Here is a 24,104-nt window from a genome sequence, read left to right as displayed (position 1 = left end):
CTCCACACCACTGTGTCCTGTCCGCCATTATGTATGATTATTGGCGTGCTTGTAATAATTTGGTTGAGTGACCGCAGTTCAACCCTATAATATTTTATGCTACTGGCTTATTGTATCAAGAAATTGTCTACCAGTGAGGAGGATTTCTCTCATACTGGACTCAAAAGACTGGTTTATCAATAAATATTTTTATTGGAAAACCGGTCGTGACAGGCTTGCGAATTACATACAAAACCAAGCACAAGGGATAACTTTGAAATAGGGATGTACAAGAGAGTCAGGTTTCAATCATGTGGAACTGTGGGTTATGGGCCCACCATGTGGGTTAAAAGTAGGGAGGGCGTTGTCATCTTGCACGAACATGATAGAAAGGCATGTCAGAGAAGAGACTGGAAGTTATGTCGGCAACAACATCGGTACCAAGGGCGGGGGACGAAGAGAACCATTTTCCTGCTCGTTGAACGAGGCAGACCAATAGGCAAAGTTCTCTTCCATCGGTGGTTACCGGAATGCCATCAACAAATGCAACAGGGTCTTTCTGGCAGAGTTGTGCACCGAGGTGTTTGCATAAGCAGGAAATATTACTACTTAGATCATACAGATCACAAGAAAGGTTAAACAAAACAATGGAAAGGAAAATAAGATTATCAGATTAGACAGAACGATGGAAAGGAAAATGTGTTTAAAGACAAATGTCAGGATTATATTCTTCCCAAGGACAAGCATAGGATGGCATCCATGACAGGGCAGTAAGTAGATTACCACTTAGGTAAAGGGGAGAGGAAATTCATGACGTTACCCATACAACAGTGTTCGGATAAGTGATCAAGAAACATTTAACATTGCGCCTCCAATGTTCTTAAAGAGGTTCGGAGTACCTCAGTCATGCTTCGGGATAGCATTGACATGGTCATCAGGTAAAGGTCGGACCTTGGGAACACAAAGGATCCATCGGGAATTCCTAGAACATCTCATGCAATTTTATCCGAAAAAGATGAAGATGTGGTCGATGGGTTCAGCTGCAATCCATCGACATGTCAAGAAGGATGTATTTCCAAAATTATATGAACAAGTTTGTGTTGGGGGGAAGGCAAGAATGTTTATGATGATCACGACACATTTGTCGAGAGATTTCATGAAGATGTAATCGATCAGCAACATCAAGTCAAAGGAATGATGAAGCAAAAGGTTATTGGAACCACGGGGACGACACAAACTCGAAACCAAGCTTGACGTTCAAGGCGAAATGATATGACGAGGAAGAGCGACGTAAGCTTAGCTCCTCATCAAAAAATTTGCTCCGGGAAGAAGGACCAAGTAGCACAGTTAAAAAAATTAGCACAATAATGATATAGCTGATCATGCTAGGAATGACTTAAAGGATATTAAACTCGTAAGCAGTGAAAATTACTTAAGAGTTATTGAATCGGAGTGCAGAATCGATTCACCTATATATGTTCTCGGTTGACTAATAACTCAGCACCCGGGAGAAATCTGAAATCGGTGAGAAGCAATACTAGATGAAGACTCATAGGAAGCAACATAGTTCTTTGATATTCTTGAGATACCTGAGGGTAATACTCGAAGGAAGATCAAAATAGGGGTTGCGGAGATGTATTGATCTGCAGGAGACAAGTGCTTTAACTTGTCTGAGAAATGGAATCAAGGAGAAAATATGGTCGAAACCACAATTGCAAAGGATCAATTAACAGATACCAAATGATATCATATCAAGGAAATAGTTATTATTATAAGAAGCTTCCATGATAGGATCTACATCGTGTCCATGGGCATGAACACAAAGTTCAAGGTCGACTCCCACTTCTTCAATGTATAACCTTCCATTCACTTCTTGATTTTTCAAAAATGACATTAGTTGTTGCAAGTTTCAACTAGTGCAATACTAGATAAGTATGACCCGTGAAAACTTTCGGGTTCACACAGCTTATGGAAGGCATTGGTTCAACCCATCGGGGCATCTTAGGAACAAATACCACAAACTTCACGACCAATTAACATATGATTGAAGCAAAGCATGATTGAAAAAAAAAATCATCACATACAATTTATCACGGGAGAATTCACAAGGTGATTGAGTATGAAGGACACTGCCGGATAAAATCCAACAAAGGATCTGGTGGTCCATAAGGGATCTGATGTGAGCCTCGGTACCCAACCAGAAGAAGAAAGAAGGCAAGGAGATCAGTTTATAGAAACAGCTGACTCATTAAAATCTCAAATGCAAAGGAATTATGATTTCCAAATCAAGGGGTCAGAAGCAAAATGCTCTGATTAAGGATGGATGAGTTGGATAGACTTAGGGGTACAATCGACGACAATTTAATTGATCGAGAACCAGACCCTGTTCAAAATGACGTCTGAGCCGGAAAGGTGAATTCTATATTCGACTGAGGGTTGCGAGAATCCGCAACATACCTAATCAACGGACTCAAAATGATGGTGGCAAAGGATGCCAATAAGATTACTAGACTTATGGTATTCACCATAATGCAAGAAGATAAGTATTTGCAAAGCAATAGTTGGAGAGGATTATCGGAAGATTGAATAGTATTTCAAAGTATCTTGTGAAACGTAAGAACAACAGGGGACGAACGAATACTCGGTAAGTGCAAGGAATTATCCGTAGGTGTATTCATGTGGCAAAGAACTGCAATGCAGTAGGCACAAAGTATTCTCGGAACAATAGAAAGGATTTCGAGATATCTTGTAAAAACAAGACCAACAGGGGAACGATTGTATGAATGACAAGTGTACATGGTCATCTATAGGGGTTTATCGATGGAAGGGAATTGCAAAAGCGATGGGCACAAGGGTCTCGGAAAAACATCGAAAAGTATCTTCAGAATCTTCTGGTGAAGCAGGCGATCATCTGGAATGAGGGGCTCTCTAGGAGGAAGTATTTACGAGAACCTAATGTTAGAGTTTGCAAAATCATTTAACCCGAATAGAAGAGAGATCAGAATCCCGGAGTAAAGATCGAGGAGTAAAAGATCCTAACACCACCCAATGGAGACGTGGGTCCGTAAGCCGCACAGCCATGTTAGTAAAAGTTTTGTAATGACTAGACTCAACTTTGGCCAACGAGTTAGGAAAGGGGACTACCTACAAGCAGTCGGCTCTAATACCAACTTGTGACGCCCCCGATTTAATCGTACACTAATCATACACGCAAATGTGTACGATCAAGATCAGGGACTCACGGGAAGATATCACAACACAACTCTAGACATAAATTAAAATAATGCAAGCTTTATATTACAAGCCAGGGGCCTCAAGGGCTCAAATACATAAACTTGAATACAAACGAGTCAGCGGAAGCAACATTATCTAAGTACAGACATGAGTTAAACAAGTTTGCCTTAAGAAGGCTAGCAGAAAAGTAACATGATCGAAAAGGCAAGGCCTCCTGCCTGGGAGCCTCCTAACTACTCCTTGTCGACGGCGGTCTCCACGTAGAAGTAGGCTCTGTTGGGGTAGTAGTAGTCGTTGACTGTAGCATCTGGCTCCTGGGCTCCACCATCTGGTTGCAACATCCAAGAAGAATGGAAAGAGGTGGAAAAAGGGGAGCAAAGCAACCGTGAGTACTCATCCAAAGTACTCGTAAGCAAGGATCTACACTACATATGCATCATTATCAATGAAAAGGGGTAGTATATGTGGACTGAACTACAGAATGCCAGAATAGAAGGGGAAAAGCTAGTCCCATCGAAGACTAGCATCTTGCAACATGTAGAAGAGTAAAGAATAGCATATTAAACAAGTATGTTGCAACATTAACGCCCAGAGATCCTTCCTCGACTCCCTGCGAGAAAGCAATCCCAAAGTCACATATCCATAACATGCCTCAGCATTCAGTATCCAGTTCTAGTTGTATCGATCGGGATACAACTCCGAGCGTCCGTTACCGTAGAGACGGCTATTCGAATAGATAATCTTCCCTGCAGGGGTGCACCAACTTACCCAACATGCTCGATCAACTCCGGCCGGACACACCATCAGGTCATGACCGCCCTCAGCCGATCAACACACAGTAGTCCTACCTAGGCTCATCAGAGAGGCCAACACGTTGATCTACATCCTAAGCACGCAGGGTCTTGGGCCCATCGCCCTTTGCACTCCTGCATGTTGCGTACGCAGACGGTGAGCAGACATAGCCCCCCTTATACAAGCGAGGTGTTCCATTCCAACCCGGCGCGCGCCGCTCCATTTGCTGACATTCGTTGAGCTTTTGGCTGATACATACGACGCAGAGTGCCCATACTTATTCTCGCGTGGTGGTTAGTGCGAAAAAGGCCAAAGGCCTACTCAGATCAAATATCCAAACCGTTAGTGTCTTGGTAGTGCGGTAACAATCAATGATCCATGATACGTGGTCCCGTCGCCCCGTCTCACGGACTTGCAGCAACGGCTAAGAATGCCTGGCCGCGCCGCATGGAAAACTTGCATGTATCCTCCAGATCAACCCGACTTCACATCACTTGCGGGTACCCCTCGGGGCCGACCCGATGTCATCATGGTTCTGTGGTAAGTCAAAGTAACCGTGTGTCCGAAACAGCAAGGGGGAATCTCGAGGAATCATCCTCAATGGATTCCCGCTCGATGTAACTGTCAAAGTGGACTTTGGAGGAATCACCCTCGATGGTCCACACTTGAGGGGTTGCACGACAGAGTCGTTATCGGGAGTGGTGAAGGAGGAATCACCCTCGATGACCACGACCGAATAGCTACACTACAAGGTTAACATCAGAAGTGCTGACGAGGTATCACCCTTGGCACTCGATAATAACTCTGTAGAGTCGTACAACTAAGGGGGTGATGTGCGGTGCGGGTCGGGTTCGGGGAAGGTTTTCAGGCGCTCACGAGGGGTTTGAGTACTGTGTAGAGAGGGTCAAACGGTCGGACAACAAAAGAATGGTTGGTCTGAGAAAGGTCAACAGAGGCGAGGAAGAAGCGGCAACTACGAACAGTGCAAGTGCGGTTAGTTTCGGAACGGACAGCAAAAACAACGGAGAGAAGTGACGACTACTAACGGATGCATGTTTTGAAAATAATGACGACACAGAGTGCCGATGCAATGCGAATGATGCGATGATGAAATGCAACAAGCAAAAAAAATCACACGACGAAATTCAGAATAGCTGGAAGTCTTCTGGAGTGTCGGTCTCGGGTCGTTACACGGGACCCTCTACCCGAGATCCGCGGTTTTGACACCGACAGACGACATTTGTCAAGACCATATATGAACCAGAAGGAAACAAACAAAGCCACTTTACAACAATGCATGAAGTATTTAGGAAGGATGTGGAGCGAGCATTCAGAGTGCTTCAAGCTCATTGGGAATTATTTGTGGAGCTACAATGACACGGGAGTCAGAAACTTTGTGACAACTAATGACATGTTGTGTTATTTCGCACAAAATGATTGTCAAGGATGAGGGTGATGGTGTAGCCCAAACCAATGATTTTGAAGCGCTTGGAGAACAAGTTCAAATCCTGGAAGATCAAGATGCAAACCAGCTTATGAACTTTCTACAGATGCATCAGAATCTTCGAGATCATCATGTGCACGCGCAGCTACCCAGTGATCTTGTGGAGCATATGTGGACCCACAATGGAAATCAAAAAGCTAATGTTTGAGTTGTGCACTTAAAATAGAATTTATGTAAGAACTATGTATTTTTAGTATCAACATTTGTTATTTACGTGCGACATTGGCGTGTATGATGGGTGTGCATGGATTTGCATGTTGAGAGTACGGATTTGAGATATGTGGATGCCGGGCATGACATATGAGGGGTGGTCTGGCTGCGTGCCTGCGTCCGCGGGCATGCCCGCGGACATATAGGGGGGCGGATTTGCTAAGTTTACATGTAATGCTCTTATTTCCTCAAGACTTTTTGTGGGAGTCAAGGATTGAAGAACCGTAAAGCCTTATAACCGGTCGACCTACCACATTTTCGTCGATCACATGCAAGCATTAAACACGGTTGGGCCCACGCGCCGCTTTTCTTCCTGGACCCCCTTATCTCATTATGCCAGTGTTGCTCTCGTCCACTCATTCCCCTTCCTCATCCTCATCCTCCTCTCTCTCTCTCTCTCTCTCTCTCTCTCTCTCTCTCTCTCTCTCTCTCTCTCTCTTCCACGTCGCATCGCAGGCCATGCTTCCTACTGCTTTTCTGTTGCGGGCCAAGGCCCTACGAGCTGCGAACGACAAAAGGGAGGGGTGTCAAGGCTGCAGGGTGGAGCAGGCAAGTGGTGCCGCGAGCACCCCGACCGGTGTTGTGAGGCTGAGGGGAGCACTTGCAAGGTGTTGCAACCGACGGAGCTAGAAGCTTCTACTGGGGTGAAGCTAAAAGCTACGCCCAATGAAATATGAAGCTGCAATCGGCAGGCAAGCGACCACACCTGCGACCATCGATGTTGTAATCGGTGAAGCTAAACGCTAGGATCGGCGAAACCAGAAGCTGCAATCGGAGGCCATGCGGACCACACAGGCGATGTAGCAATGCTGCAACTGGCGGCCGAGATGCTACAACGGGCACCACCAAGAGCTGGCAGTAGCCACCGACGATGCTACAACCTGTGGCAGGGGCGACACTGAGATGCTGCAACCAGCCACCAAAGTGCTACGACGGGCACCACCGAGAGCTGCGACTAGCCACTAAGGGGTGTTATGGCTCGTGCCGAGGAGTTGGTACGACGGCGAAGCGTGCTACGACAGGCATCACAAGGAGTTGGAACCGGCCACCGAAGATGCTACGAGGACGATGATGAGTTGCAACCGGAGGAGTGCCCAATGCTGCAGCCGGCACGGCGGCAAGATGGAACCAGTATGACAACGAGCTAAAACCGACACACGGCGAGCTGGAACCAGAGGCCCCCAATGTAGCAACCGTCATACCTGAAACTTAGGGTCTTTGCCCTCTTTGCAAAAGGGAGCAAGAGAGCGGTCCTCATCTTTTTTTCAAGTGTCGTTACACCATCCGCCTTTGGAAGATGGTCATTGAGAAATTTCAGCTTACGCATTTGGGCACCTCTTCATGGCATTTGGAGGCTTCAGTCAAGAGTTGGTGGGAAAATTTGACCGGCACAGGAGTACCCGACAGAAAGGCGATGGCCTCGATGACTATGCTCGTGTCGTGGACCGTCTGGAACGAAAGGAATGCACGGGTCTTCCGGCATAAGTGTGCTCCACCGCCTATTTTACTAGCTTCCATTGCCAATGAGGCAAAGCTTTGGGTCACCGCCGGGGCAAAGAAATTAGGGGCCATTATTTTGCGCGAGTAATCACTCATGCCGTGTAAGGGTGCCTATTGTAACAAAACCTCTTCTCTGCTTAATTAATATATGAGGCAAATCTTTTGCCTCGGTTTCAAAAAAAAATACCTGAAACTTAGCGCGCCCGATGCTGCAACTGGCGTAGCAGTGCAAGCAACCGTGATGGGGGCCTCGTGGATCGGTGAGCGGTGATCGGTGGTGCAACCGATGGCAGTTATTTGAGGTGGGTGTCGCCGGCCCTGAGCGTGGTGGGCGGCGATTTGTGAGCGGAACGACGGTGTTGGTGCCGAGCTATGCCGTTATGGGGAACGCCCTGCTTGTGTTACCTTTTGTTGTTGCGGGGACCATCGATCCAATGGACGTTATGCACTGAATCGTGAGGCTGTGGTGCGACCGGACGAATATGGCGTCCGACGCCTAGCATCGGCCTTGAAGAAATCGTTTTCCTTTTTTTGAACGGCCTGGAAGAAATCAGTTGCATGGTAGACTATATTTTTCAGGGAAGACTTTATCCCTTCGGGGGGACAAAATCTAGGCACATCCGCACGTGCGTGTGTTGATTAATCGTGGCACCGTATGAGCAGCGAGGGGAGAGCCCCCGAACCGTGCGTCGCGGACACGGGCAGGGGGCAGAGAGAACCCACACGCGAGTCATGCCGTGCACATCGCGCGCGTGGTGCGCGGCGTCTCCGTTCTACCAGGGCCGGAGCATCCACGGCACGTCGCCGGCACATAAATAGTGTGCGCCCTCCCCTCTCCCTGCCTTGCCCTGCTCCCTCTGTTTCTGCGGCAAATGGCTCGACAGGGAACATCACCAAGTTTTAGCCACCATGCTCTGTAGCAGCTGGCAAACACGACAGCGCATGTTTCAGACGTTTGTTTGTAGGCCAGCCAGAGTTGAATCGGCAGCCATGTATACAAACTTCACGGAGCAAGCTACTGAATAATAATAGTACTAGCCAGCAGCTTGAATGCTTGATGGATAATAAGTAATAGACCAAGCTGAAAAAAAAATACTCCACTGCTGTGCGCAAGAAAAAAGATGCTACTATCGATTGACAATTTGGGGGGAAATGTTCAACAAGAGAGAGTACACCAGAAAAAAGCAGTAACTGATCTTACATTGTTCAAATAAATGCCAAAGAGATGACAAAAAGGGTCTCTAGTTCCAAACAAACAAACAAAAAATAGATAACCGACTTATCTCCACCAACTTTATTGGGGAAATGGGGGCTTAGTTGCATGGAGAGCACTTCTGGTAGCAGCTGCATACGCCGTCAAGGACCTGTCGACGGCGAGCTAGCAGCGTATACAATCGATGAGGCTTTCTCTGAATTTTTCCTCAAAACAATCAGGGTGAGGGATACCAAGAATCTCCATCGATACCGCTCAAGGTTGCAAGGAATTCATTTGAATTCCTCCGACATTTGGCAAGCATGTGGCATGTTGCTCCACGGGGAAGTATCAAACACGATACCGTGGCCGAAAACAGGCTTGCAGTCCGTGTTCATGTCGTTGCCCAGGAGCATTGCTATGGCGTTGTTGAAGACGGACGAGTCAGTTGTGTTCCCGGAGAAGAATGCGTCTGGCCTGAAGTTTTCAGGATGAGACGAAGTGTCCCCAGCCCCAGGCTCATATGCAGGCTCCATTGCCTGCTCTCCAGATCCCAGCGAAGGGCTTTGTGCTGCAAATAGATATTCATATAAGTAACTCAGGACAATTTTTTCATTCTCAAGAATGGATGAGCAATTTAAATATACCTACCAGGAGAAAGTTTGGAGAGCTGAAAAACATCAGGCGACGCAGCGCTCACAGGAGCAGTGGATCCAGTGAGTGAATTACCACTGAAGGGAGCAGCATACTCATTCAGACGTTCTTCCCAATATTCCTGACAGAGATCAAACTCTGGGCTAATCACCGTGGTATCACACGGCGTGCTGACAGAGGAACTTGAACTCCTCACGGAAAGCTGCTGGTTCCTCCCAGATCTTAGTCCCTGAGCTTCATGAAGCAGCTCTTCCAAGAGACCGCTGTTCCTTGGCGACGCACACTCCGATTTCACTGACGGGGTTGCTGTCGGAGACTGCAGGTAGGGATCAACCAACTCCGTAGGCTGCATCGCAGGAGCCACGGTATACTTGAGCCAGCTATTCGGATCAGATTCGGTATCTTGGAGTGAAGGGAGCTCCATCTTCAAAGGACCATTGATGGTCCTAGAAGTAGAGAAGGTGCCATTTAAAAAGGCATGGCTGCCAGTAAGTGCACCCCCAAATGGTGCAATAGTCTTGCTGCTAGAGTTGGCTTCGTGGAGATAGTCAAAACCCAGAGCCTTCTTGAGCTTCTCAGAGTCATTTGGGAACTGATCGACCGAGGAGAGCGCGCCATTGATGGTGTCACTCAATCCAGGGAGTAAATGGTCAGACTGTTTTAGCATCCCTGCTTGGTTTACTTGATCCATGAAGCCGCAGTTTTTGGATGCAAAGCTCTGACCAAGCAAACTGCTTATTGAAACAGCTGAAAGCTGTGGTGCATAAGATAAAGCCTCTGAATTAGCAATGAAATTGTCACAGGTAAAATCTGGTAGATAAAGACCATTTCCATTCAGAAGGTCACTGGAAAGATTCTCGCCGCAGTTGAAATCACTGGAGCCCTGGTCTTCATTTGAAGATTGATTGCATACACTAGCAGGATATATTGGCAAGCCAGCTCGCTGGCATCTCTTTATTCGAGTGTTCCAGTAATTCTTTATTTCATTATCAGTACGCCCTGGCAACTGAGAAGAGGTGCTCAAAGTCAATAATAACAACAAGAGGTGAACTTTTTTTACAAGAATCATCTACACAGGATAAAGTACTGTAATATACTGTACATGATAACCTATTTTTCAATGGAATCGGTGTGAAAAACATGGATCAATTGTAGGGCTTATGTCCAAATTGTAGCAAGTACTCTACATGCTAAAAGATAGAAAAACTGACTGAGTACTGTGAGTCATAATATTCCATACTTGATTAGTAGCTGCTCTAGACTATCAACAAAAAAAAAACTAGTTGGTCACACTGAAATAGCCGCTAACTAATACTCAATTTGTCAAACATAGATGCCAGACTAGCAGGCGACCCCCTTGAACGCAGTCAAGGTCAAAAATGGACTGCCTATTTAAGGCATACATGGTGTATGCCGTCAATTTTCAACCTTTTAAAAGTCAGGCCAACTAGCTTTCAGTAACTAGAATAGTACTCCCTCCGTTCCAAAATAGATGACCCAACTTTATATTAACTTTAGTATAAAGTTGGATCATCTAATTTAAAACGGAGGGAGTAGAGCTGAACACAGTATGTACCAACTTAAAGCCCAAGTTTGATTAGTTTCTAAACTGCACTAGATAATCATTTAAGTTAGTCTTTCATCCAGAGCAATAACAGTAACTAACAGGAAGTGCAACAAATATTAACACAGTTCCAATATATAAATTAAACAGAACAGTTCATCACATAAAAAATATAGTCTTCAGAACAATCATCGATAGATAAAAATAAAAATCTGTAGCTTTCAACCCCATGTGACCATGACGTTGGAAGAAATCATGCAAGGCACAAGAACAGCACACAAAGAGCATGACTTGCTACTGGTAAACATCTACTACTAGTACATGAAGTAAAGCAGTGAATCAGCGTGGCATCGCACTTACATGAGCGGCCATCCGAGCCCACTTGTTGCCCATCTTGGAGTGGAGCTGGATGATGAGCCTCTCCTCCTCGGGGGTGAAGGCCCCCTTCTTGAGGTTGGGCCTGAGGTGGTTCGCCCACCGGAGGCGGCAGCTCTTACCGCAGCGGAACAGCCCGGTGTTCTTCTGCACCGCGTTCCAGTTCCCCTCGCCGTGCTTCTTCACGTAGTCCACCAGGATGGCGTCCTCCGCCGACGTCCAGGGCCCTTTCTTCAGAGGCGGCCCGCCGCCCCTGTGAGGCGACCCTCCGCTGCTGCCGTCGTCGCCCACCGGCGAGTCCATCTGGTCCTCCTGATGCATCATCTCGCAGTCGCTCTCGCTCTTCACCCGGTACATCTCTCCGTCGTGCCCTGAATTATGCCAAGAACAAACAAAAAGAAAGAGAATTGTTAGATTACGAATTGAGTACTACTAGTACAGTACTTTTCTTGAGAAAATTTATTGAGTTCTACTGCTTGAATCACACGGGACTGTTCGAATTGCGCAATCAAACAACACCAGAAGCCGATCAAGACAAACTTTTGTAGAAAATTATGAAAACAAGCATGTATTTATTGTGCTGCAACTGAAAAACCTGGAGACACCACCAGATTGGAATTACTTCCTTCCCAAATTGAGCAGAGCAGAGGCATTCAATACCGCTTAGTTAAGAATTAAATTGAACATGTTTGAGCTCAAGAACTCCGGGCAGGCAGCGGCAGCACAGCAGTTTTAGCCAAGGATTTAGGTGAAAAAGAGGAAAGGGCTGGGCTTGTCCTCACAATTGACAGATCAAACCACTAGACAAGCAGACAAAAAGGCGTAAACACCACTCCTCGTGCCCCCAGAATGGAAAATTCCCACGGGGCCGAACCCGGCCGAAGAAAGAAAAGGCAAAACACACAATTCCACCACTGGAGCGCCCCAGATCACCACCCCCGCGCCCAAAAGGAACCGGAATTCTGCAGGAACGGGAGCTACCTGGTCGAATCTCGCCGCCGGCGGGACGATCAGCTCGGGGTCGGGGACTGAGCTGGGGCGGAGCTGAGCTGCAACAACTCCTCCTCCCGGCTCGGCGGCGGGGCTGGAGAGGGCGGGTCGGTGGAGCGGCGGGGGAGTGGAAACAGGGGAGGATCTCTCTCTCTCTCTCTCTCTCTCTCGCCTCAGCGAGATGCCGGCACCACTTGGGCACCCAGTATGCGGAGAATTTTCAGGGAGGGAGAGAGTTTTGAGGGAGGAGAGAGAGAGGGGAGGGCGAGGGTGGGCGAGGGAGTGGGGAGATTTGTGGGGGGATTATAAAGCTGAAAGGTACAGGGAGCAACGCTATTGGGCACGGCCGCATGGGCGCCTATTTTCTCTCTCTCTAGAGAGAGCCCCCTATATTTTCGGCTCTTTCCGCTTCAATTGCATCACTGTAATCTTTTATCTCTTCACCTTCATTTATTATGTAGGAAGTATATCTGATATTAATACTGAGTATCTAAAAACCAGGTGAGATAAAATATTGAATGAAGTAGTAGAAAAATCTTGGAACTAATACAAAAATATATACTACTCCCTCATGTCCGTATTAATTATCGCTTAATTAATATGAATCGAACGGAGCAGTATAATTTATTAATTTTAATTCTTCTAGAAGATTTAGTTGTGCATAAAGCAGAAAAGGTGAAAATTATGGGTAAAAAAAGTAGACTCATATATATAGCACAATTTTGGAATTAGCATACTCAAGCATAGCGAATAGATCTCACAAAAGAGAGACAAAGTTTTGGCTCCTGGATAAGCAGTAAAATAGCAAAAAGTATACTATTAAAAGTTATTAATTTTTTTACAACATATTTTTGTGTGCGTGTGTGTCCTTTTTTGCGTGTAAAGTTAGAAGAATAAACGACTTATGTTTGTGATGTGAGAAACAAAACAAAATTTGGTGCTCTAAAAATCAAATTTGAAGTGATAAGTGCGTTTTTAGCACATGTCGCATTTTCTCCATGAAAATTAGATACATCCAAAAGGACACGAAGAAACGAATGTCGATTTTCTTTCCAGGTTTTCACATTAGCAAAATTATTTCTTACATACAGGAGCATATGCTCTCGGGGGACATTTCAAATCCACTCACAAAAGTTCGTAGAGTATTCTTAAAAAAAAGACTTTTCAAACTATTGTGAACTAAACACATCTATGTTCAGCTCTTCTCGCTTCAATTGCATGACTGTAATCTTTTATCTCTTCACCTTCATTTATTATGTAGTAGTATATTTGATATTAATACTGAGTATCTAAAAACCAGGTGAGATAAAACATTAAATGAAGTAGTAGAAAAAATTTGGCCACTATTACAAAAATATACTACTCCCTCCAATCAATATTAATTTATATTAAATCAACAACAATTAATATGGATCAAAGGGAGTACTAGCATTTTTTTTCCGGTACTTCTAGAAGACTTAGTTGTGCATAAAGCAGAAAAGGTGGAAATTATGGGTAAAAAACCTGGAGACTCATACTGCATAAAACAACATTCTGAATCAGCATACTCAAGCATGGCAAATAGGTGTCACAAAAGAGGGCTTTGGCTCCCAGATAAACAGTAAATGGGTAAAAACAAATCTCTAAAAATTCCTACCATTTTTATGACATATTTGTGCGTGTCCTCTTCTTTTGCGTGTAAAGTTACATGAAGAAACCACCTATGTTGTGATGTGAAAAACAAAACAAATTTTGGTGCTCTAAAAAGCAATCTTTGAAGTGATAAGCGTTTTTTTTTAGCACACGTCCAATGTTTTCTCCATGAAAATTACATACACTAAATCCAAAAGGACCCGAACAAATGCATGTTGATATTCCTTCTGGCTATTTTACATTAGCAAAATTATTTAGGAGCATATGCTCCTGGTGAGCGTTTTGAGTATCCGCTCACAAAATTCCTAGTATAATCTGTCAAAAAGGACTTCTCAAACAATCATCATGCACTAATTAAACACATATGTTTTCTTAGTCTAATTATTATCCAGGAGGAGACGACTACCACTTGCATGCGATGTCAGTAGTGCCTTACCTACGCAGTCTTTGTTTTCTATTCTACGATAAGAAGACCATTTGCTACAGGGTGTTACGTGGTTCGTTCGTTTGGATAAAAAAAAAGAGTTACTCTAAGAGACGCGGCCGGTGTTAAAGACTAAGGTACATGGATGTAACTAGACACAAAAACTACGCCCAACTTGGGTTAAAACTTAGTAAAAGCTAAAGATGCACTTCCATCTTGGGTATCTCCGTGCATCTCTCGCTTACTGTTTCTGTTTCGGATCCGATTCCGCCACCGCTTTCGTCTTATTTGTCATCTTTAGTTCTTTACCCTCCCTCCTTCCAGCTCTTTTCCTCTGATGAGTAATCTAATAATCCTCCACTTTCTCACTGTCTCTGAACGTCTAAGGGAGTATATTCCAGCAGTTTGTCCCTATTCTCCTGCGCGATCATGGTAGTACAGAACGCAGAAAATATTTAAAGTGGACAAGTCACCATCGCGGATTTATTGTTAATTATTATACCAGCGTACTGCCGTGATCTGAGTATGATTAATAAACTGGCCTGTGAACAAGAATATGCAGTTCTCAGTGGACGACAAGTCAAGAATCAAGCTATGCATGCATGCGGTACAATTAACTAACTAATCTTTCACCCAACTCCGACTCGGTCACCACTGCTTCGTCTCTCCCCCTCGGTTCTGTAAAGAAAAGCTTAATAAAAAGGAGGAACACGACACTGGCGCCCACCGTATATTTGCACACGAGCGAGGCTTGGTACATGTCTGCTGCGACATTAACCTCGTGCACAAGTTCACTTACTCTAACCCTATTCATTCATATGGAATAAAACTCTTTTACCATCGGGACAAAAAGAGAGGAGCAGATGGAATAAGCATTTAACCTGGATTTATTGCAGGATTTTCGACGACGCGCATTCGGTGGGAGGAGACGTTTCGTCGACTACGAAGCGTCTAGTGACTTCGTAAAATCTCAAGATGGTATGTTGGTTCAGTCTCTTGGAGATGCTCATATGGGTAAGATGAATTTATAGCGATGAGTGTATACCTTTATATATGAGTGCTTGCGTTGTACTGTGTTCAGAGAAAAAAAATTGGGCCACGTGGACCTGCATGCATCCATCTGCTTTTGAGTTAGATTCTTCGGAGGAACGAAACACACCGTGCGTGCCCCCGGTTCCGTCCCGTGCGTCGTCGCGATGCGTTTGGTGGGGTTTGCTTAATTCAGACGCCCGCGCGCGCATACGTACCTGGTAGTACGCGTGGCGGTCGATCCGGCCGGTCAGGTGCTTGGCCGGGCGCGCCCGCGCGCCAGCCTTGGAGGGGAAGTACCACACGCGGAGTACCCGGTGGATCGACTTGACCTGCATCAGGGGAACCGTGTGACAAATTACATGTACTGGCGGTACACGCTAAAGCCGTATAGATCGTGAAAGTTCATGCATGCGTGTCACTGCACGCACGGACACACCCCATGCTTGGTTTATCTGACAGATTGCATGTACTGATGGTACACGCTAAAGCCTTATGGATCGTGCAAGTTCATGCGTGTCACTGCAGGCACGAAAACATCCGGCGGTGTAGTATCAAAAACGCTCTTATATTATGATACGGATGAGGTATATCTTGAAATGGAAATTGTGTGCGTGCTCATCTTCTGCAGAAGAAGCGGACATGGGCGGGCTTGCTCGATAAGGTCGTCGGTACGTGCCCCTGGCTTAATGTGTAGGAAGGACACCGGATGTTTCCTCGACCCCTTCAAATACGCACCGATGAGGAGAAGGACGTATATACATTTGGACGAACGTTCGAGGGGATAACGTTGACCACTTGACCGTGACCTGGAAAATGGCGAGGACGAACTGGATCCGTCTAAGCAAACCGTCACTGTCTATCGCACGTATAGCTGACTGGTGATTGCCGTATCCTCCCTTCCCACCGGAAGCCTGGAATCAGAGTTCACGTCCCATTGAGATCTTCAAAATTGGATTTGGATTGCCCAGATTTTACTGGATCAATAATTCTTTTAAACTCTATCATTTAATTCTTTTATGCTATACATCATGCTTCTATTTTCAAGGCCTCATAATTAATTAAGGTCTTTAATTTAGAATTAGGTCATCTGATTTTGACTCGGTCAATAATTTCTTTAGACTAGCCACAGTGGGAGTAATTTCAGCAGTAACATCGAGTCCAACGCAGCAAATTTGCTTATGTGGCAGTGAGTTAATAAGGAGAGAGGTAGTTATAGTAACTTAGTAGTGACTGTAACATCACATGTTCCAGTGCAATATGAGTCTATAACCTAATAAATGAAGCTTTGCATGTTCCACACTTATGTTACTACTCATTATGAAGGTAGTAACATAATTTAGGAATATGTGTATGTTACTAGTGTATGTTAGGTCAATCAGGAGGGAGGTGCAGGATCTTAGGACTGCAGGGATAGGTGTTGGAGGTCTTCAGCGTTTTGTGAGAGAGTAGCCTTAGTCTATTTGTTTGGAGTTGGCTGGCTCGAATGTTCGCACTCGAAGCTAGCGTCTTGTAAATATTCTTTCTGCCTTCTATAAAAATATGGTACACTCTTGAAGAAAAAAATTATGGCTAGTCTTAAGGAGCTCTCCCATTCGATTCTTTTAATTCCTTATGTTTCCACAATATTTGATATTATGGATTTTGATATACTTCTCTGCAAATTTGTTCAAACTTAAAAGGCTTGTTTTTAAAAAAAATACATTTTACATTTTTAAATGATTTTTTAAAACCCAACAACACCAATGACGCATCAAAGTGCGTCCAATCCTTCAAGTGGTGGTGATAGTGCGTGCTCTACTAGTAGCACGGGAGATCATGGATCGACCATTGGGCTAGCGCGCGAATTTCCTACGGCCGGCGGCCGTTGGGTAGAAATTCGCGGTAAAACGGTGGCTGTATTGCCATCTTTGTACTGAACGGTAATTTGGGCAGCTCTTGAAAAGGGCAAGGGAGGACGGCGACGTAGATCGACACTGCTCGGCTCTGTGCTCACTTCGAGGGACGGCATTAATGGCGCTGCCTGCTGCCTGCCGCCCGTAGATGGCTGCTGCAGATTGGTCTGCGCCTCTGCGGCGGTGAGGAGAGCACAGGACAGCGTTTGTGGTTCCGGCGGCTTCACCATCGGCTCGGGCCGCGCATGCAGCTTCAGCCTACTACTACTCCTACTAATACACGAGACGATAGCGTGGCTTCTGTCAGTCAGCTGTACATGCATTTGTTGCAGAGACGCACCACAGCCTGCTTGTATGGGTACTGCATCTGCGTGAATCGGCAGCCGCAGCTTTATCTCGTACGTGCAATCTACTCCACTGTACGTGCCACTGTGGTATATGTATATATGCATGCAAGGGGTGGGAATCAATACACTGTACTACTTGTACGTGGTGTGTGGCAAAATTACCGCCCTGTTCTTGGCACGCGGAAAGAACATGTGTCAGGATAGGCTCTGGTTGCTTGCTCTGGAAGTAATTAAGCGCCGAGGCATACGTAGTATACATGTTGAGGATAGGCTTTCAATCTTCTCATCTCCTTGTGTTCCACAAACTGCTCCCTATCGCCGTCTGCCATGGTCTGTCAAACTAGGACTTCCGGAATCTATCAGCAGCGTCTTCTTCGGCCACGGATCACCCTGGCCGGCCGAACTCCAAGAACAGCGACCGGCATCGACGACTCTCTCGGGAGGCGGCAGGCGCAATTTACATGGACCTTGTAGGTGCATGCACATATGGTACCAGCGTCACCAAGCTAGCTAGGCACTTATCTGACGATGATTTATTGATTTTTTTTGGGTGATTTGGATCGACTTTTGCCAGCACCTTAATCTCGGTTGACAATTCCAGGCCTAGGGTAGATGTTTATTGGACCAATCAAAGCAGTGGTGAATCAAAGGAGCACCATACACTCCTTCCTTTTTGTTTTCTGGAAGAAGAAAAAAAGAGAGAGCAGCATCAGGGTCAGGGTCAGGGGCATGTGTCGACCGATGGAGGTCCTGCTGGCAATGGGCAAAACTCGGGGCAATTTGACCTAGCCAGCACCAAGCAGGAGAGCGATGCGTGCCCACAGGAAAGGGAGGCGGGCCCACGCGGGCGCCGGGACTAGCTAGGCGCGACGATGCCGATCCCTTCCTTTCCCCGGCGAGGCGGAGGCGATCCTGCTGCTGCATGTGTGGCGCCTACCACGAAAGGCGGGCCCACGCCCCGGCCGTGGGGACATGCAACGCAAGCGGAGCAAGCAATCGAGCCAACATGCAAGCCCCGTGGGGGGTGCGCCCGGCCCCACCGCCCCCCTCCCGCACACGGCGGTCCCGCCCTCCCTCCCTCCCACCCTGCGCTGCGCGTCGACGAGCGAGGACCGAGGAGGGGCTCGATTCCATTCCATTCATTTCATTTCATTTTAGGCCATGCTACGATCATCCTCGCCAAGGAAATAGTTTTTTCCGTGTGCCCTTGGCTGGCCTGGCTTCGGTTCGATTTGGCAAACGGCGCCCCAGCCTTTCGCGGCGCTCCTAAATGCCGCGGTCGCGACGGGGAACGCTCCAGCTAAGCTCATTTGCAGCGCGCCCGGCGAAACTCGGCTCGTGCGTACGTGCGTGTACCGTGTCATTTCTAGCTTCTTCCTTTCATGATAGTTTGGCAGGGGAAAAAGTCTATTTTAAATCCTGAACTCGTAGAGGTTTGGCGAAATGAACCCTCAAGTCAAAATCCCGGTCGATTGCACCCTGAACTACGCAATCCCGGTCTAAATCGAACCTTGACATCGTTTGAGGCATAAAAACGCTGACGTGGCAGGGATTTGTATGGCTCGTGGGCCAAGCAGCGGTAATATTGACTACGGCGCGCACTGGGCCGGCCCATTGTATATTCTTTTTACGTTTTTCTGCAAAAACTTTCAAAAAATGTGCATCGTGATGTTTCGAATATTGGACTACGGCGCGCACTGGGCCGGCCCGTCGTATTTTTTTTTACGTTTTTCTGCAAACACTTTCAAAAAATGTGCGTCGTGATGTTTCGAACACCGCACCTCACAGGCAATGTACGAACGCGCTAGCCATCCGGGACAAGACCCGCTTTCCGATAGTTTAATTCTTTTATTGTCTTTAAATAAAGATTATTTTTTGTGCTAGATTCCAGCTTGTTTTTTTTGGCCGGTTTTCTTCTGTTTTTCTTCTATTTTCGATTTCGTGAACTTTTCTCGAGTTGATGAACTTTTTTTCGAATCTTTTGAATTCGTGAACTTTTTTCAAATTCAATCAACCTGTTTTCAAAACAATGAAATTTTGTACTAAAACAATTGTTAAATAGCACTGTTTTCGGATTGTAATCAGCAAAGTATTCTCAGTCCATTGGTTTTTTTGCATCAAGTCTTAAGCTGTCGGAGCTTTGGTAGAATCCCAGCCAACCCATATGTATTTTTTCGTCTGTTAAAAATGACTTTTCTTTTGTTACACTGCTAAAAAAAAAGGTGCACACATAAGGTGTTTTGAACTCGCAACCCCCCCCTTGTTGGTGCAAAAACTGTCTACCAAGCACGCCGTCTCACCTCTTGTGAATATTTTATCCCAATTTCTTAGTTTTTCTGTTTTTATCTAATGCGTGAAACTTTTTACAAAACTCATGGACTTTTTTGAATCCGTGAATTTTTTCAAATCCTCGAACTCTTTTTTTACAACTTTTTTCCAAAATCCACGAACTTTTCTTTTGAAAATTTGTGAACTTATTTTCAAACAAATTGAACTTTTTCTAAATCCATGATTTGTTTTAGAAAAATCGTGACATTTTTTCCTTTTGAAAATTTGGTTCAAGAGTTTTTTTTTCGTTTGGTATTTCCTACTAAGATGACCACGGATTTAGCAAAAAATTGAAAACGAAAAATAAAAATAAAAAGAACAGATAAAGAAAAGGAAAAGAAAGAAGAAAAAGAAGAAACAGGGAGGAAGTGAACAACTACGTGCTGTCCTGGTGGTAGCTTCTGTCAACCAACAGCAGGAGGTCTTGGGTTCAAGTTACCCTATGTGCTCTTTTTTGCCTTTATAAAGGATAAAAAAAAACTGCACGTTTTAATAAAAGGGAAAAAACTAAAGCGGGCCGGCCCAACGAGAAACAGTGCGAAATGGCACCAATCCCGGCCATCCTATGACACGTCGAGGATCCTGGTTTGCCAAACGACGCCAGGGTTCAGTTTAGACCGGGATTGCATAGTTCAGGGTGCAATCGACCGGGATTTCAACTTGAGGATTTGTTTCGCCGAACCTCTATAAATTCAAGGTTTAAAATGAACTTTTCCCTTTGGCAGGTGATCTCGCTCGCTCTTATCGTCTCCTACGTGTAAAACCCTTGCTGTTTTGGTCCAATATTTCGTAGACTAATTAACATGTGTTCTTGCAAAAAAAAAGACTAATTAACAGGTGTTCTTGCCCAAAAAAATAGACTAGTTTTTTCTTAATACAGTACAGGCGCAAGCGCTCATATACACGCGCATACCCTCACCCTTAAGAACGCACACACGCACTTGAACTCTGGTGGGCTGGAAACACCACAGTCCTTTTAACCAATCCAACCACAGGTTGGTTGTCAAAAAAAGACTAATTAAACAGGTGAGATTATGTCGCAAACTGCTCTCCCCGCGGCCATTTGAACGTATAATGGAGGAGGATGTTCTTTCTTTCCTTCTTTCTACCCTGTAATGCTCTGCTCCGGCGAGAGTTGTTGAGCTGCGGTGCTGGTACGCCGTGACATGGGTGGCGGCCTGCCCTTTACCCGACCTTCCATGTGGCGGCCTGATCGGCCGATGCGATGCCGGTCAAGGATTCGTGTGCACGCCGGAGTCGGACCTACGCACGGCCGGGCTAGGTAGCTGCTGCTACTCTAGTACATATGTGCAAGAGAAAGACATGCACCGCTTCTCCAATCTCCACCCTGGACCAGTTTCACGCGTCGCCGGGGGTGGTAGTTAACCTGCTGGCCCCGGTCGATCGATGCATGAGCAGGACTACGTTACGTACGTGCAGATTCTCTCCGCCTCCGGTGATTCTTCAACAGTTGGACTAAATGTGTAGTAGTAGAATTCAAACGCGCTACGTGCGTGCTTGGTCGTGGTCAGATTCAACATGCAGAAGTACTGCTCAGTTTCTCATGCAGGTAGCTTGCTGTACAAGGGAAGGCAGGCAGGTCGGTCAGAGTTCGAGGTATACGGCTTGCATTTTGCATTGATCGGTCGGACGATGGATTAAGCTAGCTAGCTAGGCATGTAGGAATTCATCCAGGGGAAGGAAACTAGCTGCCGTGCGTCGGCCAGGGTTCGAGGTATACGGCTTGCATTGTGCATTCATCAATCAGAGTGTCAGACAATGGATTATAAGCTAGTAGCAGAAGAAAAAACCGGATATGTTGGAAAATACACAAAAAAGAAAATAAATGCTTGCATCCTTTGATCGGGAGCCATGCGTGTCTCGTGACCGCTGGTATGAGTCGCTGCAGTACGCTGCGCGCTCGTGAGTCCGACGCAGTTGTTGACCCATGACTCATGACTAGGAACATAGACGCGATCTTGCAGCACGCCCGGCATGTACCGGACGGCAGTCTGAGTCAGTCGCGGATCAATTCAAAGCCCGCCCGGAAACACTGCGCGCGTTGCAGCTAGCCACGCGACCCAGGTCCTGTTCAACTCGTAGCGTACAGCATGCCTGACACTGCTCTTCTCGTTGTTACGTGCTGTAATAACGAGAAAAATAGACAAAACCGCAGGGAGACCAGCGCAGATTAAGTGCATCCGGGACGGAGACGGAGCCGTTGCGATGCGACCTATGCGTGCAAATAGATCGCGGTCGATCTGGATGTGGAAGAGGTGCTCTGCTCGCCTGCGTGTAAAGTGCGTGGGTGCATGCATTGTCTATCTTCCAGAGGAAGAGGCTGATGCCCGGGTCGTTGCTATCCTTACGTGCGCGAGGGAAAAGAATGCGGGCGCCGCGGCCGCGTGCCGGTCGGTCGTTTGCTTGCGCGCCCCGACGACCCATGAGCTCACGCGGGGGCGCCGCCGGCCGGCCTTTGGTCGAGCGAGCCAGCGACGCACGTACCCTGCCCGGCCATTCATGTGGCAAGTGGCCGTGACATGACCCGAGATCGATAGACGTCGGAGCTCTTGTGCGTACGTACGCGCGCGCGGATAGTGGATGTGCAGGACAAGGGGATTGGTTGCATGCATCATGCAGACTCGAGTTCTCCAACTCTTGTGCGTGCAAATACATCATGCCCGCATCGATATCTACAGCTGAGCATGTATTCATGCTGGTGGAGAAACTCTCCAAGAAATAGCAAGTGCTTCATGAAAAGAAAGGAAGGGGTCGCCACACCTTAGAGATTTTCTTTGTGAAGGAACGATTCATTGGCAAGTGTAAGGCTTGTGAATGAATACCAAAAATAAAATAAAGTGGTACGCCATCTTAAATACCAAATCATTTGGGATGTTGTTTCCTCGTGCACACAGAAAACATAGGGTTTTTGAAGGTTGGAGTGACCCAAGAAATTCCTATGGATTGGATTGATATACAAGAAATGAATCCCAAGGAAATCGATTCATGCATGAAGAATGAAACAGCTCACTCATCTCAATTATGTTGCAAGGAATTACAATTCTCTGAATCATATGGACCATCCAGAGGTCTAACTGCTTGCATCCCATCCCTACAAGTTAAAACCCACATGATACAGACTCAAATACCAGTCGTGGAAGAGATTAGGTCAGCAGTAGCAAGCCAAACTCCGGCCACCGATCGACGCACATGAAACTTAATGAAGAAATTGCGTAGGACACAATCCATAATCATAAGTCGCAGCGGAAAATCGTGAAAGAATCGCGTAGAAATTTCGTAGAACTATATTCAAGATCTGATTATTAACCAGGGAAGAAACATAAGCTAGCTCTAGGCATGGTAGCTGGCTAGCTGCCTACTACTTACTAGCTAGGTCGATCGTTTACCTATACTTGTCTATCGTAACTTTGTATATGGTCGGCAGCGCTTCATTTTGCCACCGAATTTGAAGCTAATTCAGGAAGATAATCATGGAGACGTACACATGCATGCACCATCATTGTGAGTGTCCGCAAATTGCAAGGGGAAAACGCGCGTATCTCATCATAGCCAGATCGAACGAGACATACCCGAAGTAGCGAGACACGCATCCGTCGTGAGCTTGCATAAATATAATTAGTAGAGCACAAGGAATAATCATGGCCTTGATTTGTCTGGGAGACACTTAAAGGGAGTACATATGCGTTGCACCTTTTCCTTGCTGTCTATGCCCATGCACGGAGGGGCGATTGTCTATTTATGTAGTACACAAGGTTTCCAATAATCGAGCTCTAGTTAAGCTGATGTGGTGTGCTAGCTAGTTGACAGCTGGCTTTCTCGTTTTGATTAACTTTCTAGTGTCCGGTTTTCGCTCCTCAAGTAGAGGTTTTAGCATGTGCATAAAACTCAAGATTAATAGTGGAGCTCCTTCCGTTGCCCGCGCCATGGCTCCATGACTAAGCGGAGAATGTGTATACTTAAGGAAGTTCTATGAAGTAAATTTTCCCTTTATTGTTTGAACAACCTTGTCTGAGGGCAAAAACCCTGTCCGAGGGCAAAGTGTTCTCGTACTTCAATAAGAAGAACGAATTTGCCTGAATTATGAGAAACGATAGGCCGAAGTTGATTTTGGGACAAGCATGCTAAAATCCCCAAAAATATGCAAAGCCACCTGGCTAAACTAGGATTAGAGCACTCTCCAACTATGATACACATGCAAAGCGCAACACTGATGCTCCATCTAGATGCCTCTATGCTCCTTTTCTCTGCGAAGTTGTTACTGTCAACCTGAAACTAGCCTCCAAAGCCAAGCACACCGACCGCCGGGTGCAATCATCTAACCCCAAGCTTTAACTTTAGAACGCCGAGGCTAGTGGCAAGGTGTGAAATAAGCTCTTCAACAAACACCTTCGTGAGATGGAATAACATCCATAGGCTGCATCATCATACGCACCA

At 46.1% G+C, this 24,104-nt stretch overlaps 1 protein-coding gene and 1 long non-coding RNA gene across 3 annotated transcripts; one reads left to right on the top strand and one right to left on the bottom strand.

The window, feature by feature from the left end:
• Nucleotides 1-8,325: 8,325 nt before the first annotated feature.
• Nucleotides 8,326-12,285, bottom strand: LOC123071152 (transcription factor GAMYB). 2 transcript variants are annotated; one of them, XM_044494647.1, is made up of 4 exons: nt 11,986-12,285; nt 10,990-11,375; nt 9,063-10,071; nt 8,326-8,982 (listed from the first exon to the last, which is right to left on the bottom strand). In XM_044494647.1, the coding sequence occupies exons 2-4, from the start codon at nt 11,359-11,361 to the stop codon at nt 8,705-8,707; spliced, it is 1,659 nt and encodes a 552-aa protein (XP_044350582.1). In that variant the 5' UTR covers nt 11,362-11,375; nt 11,986-12,285; the 3' UTR covers nt 8,326-8,704. The 2 variants fall into 2 exon arrangements, with proteins under 2 accessions (XP_044350582.1, XP_044350583.1); XM_044494648.1 differs by lacking the exon at nt 11,986-12,285 and having other exon boundaries at nt 10,990-11,945.
• Nucleotides 11,219-15,167, top strand: LOC123071153 (uncharacterized). Its single transcript, XR_006434142.1, has 2 exons — nt 11,219-11,355; nt 14,947-15,167. It is a non-coding gene; the product is annotated as an uncharacterized lncRNA (long non-coding RNA).
• Nucleotides 15,168-24,104: the final 8,937 nt, after the last annotated feature.

Source organism: Triticum aestivum, chromosome 3B, assembly GCF_018294505.1.
Source record: "Triticum aestivum cultivar Chinese Spring chromosome 3B, IWGSC CS RefSeq v2.1, whole genome shotgun sequence".
NCBI lineage: Eukaryota > Viridiplantae > Streptophyta > Magnoliopsida > Poales > Poaceae > Triticum > Triticum aestivum.
Note: the sequence above shows the minus strand (reverse complement) of the source record. Positions and strands in the feature narration are given on the sequence as shown.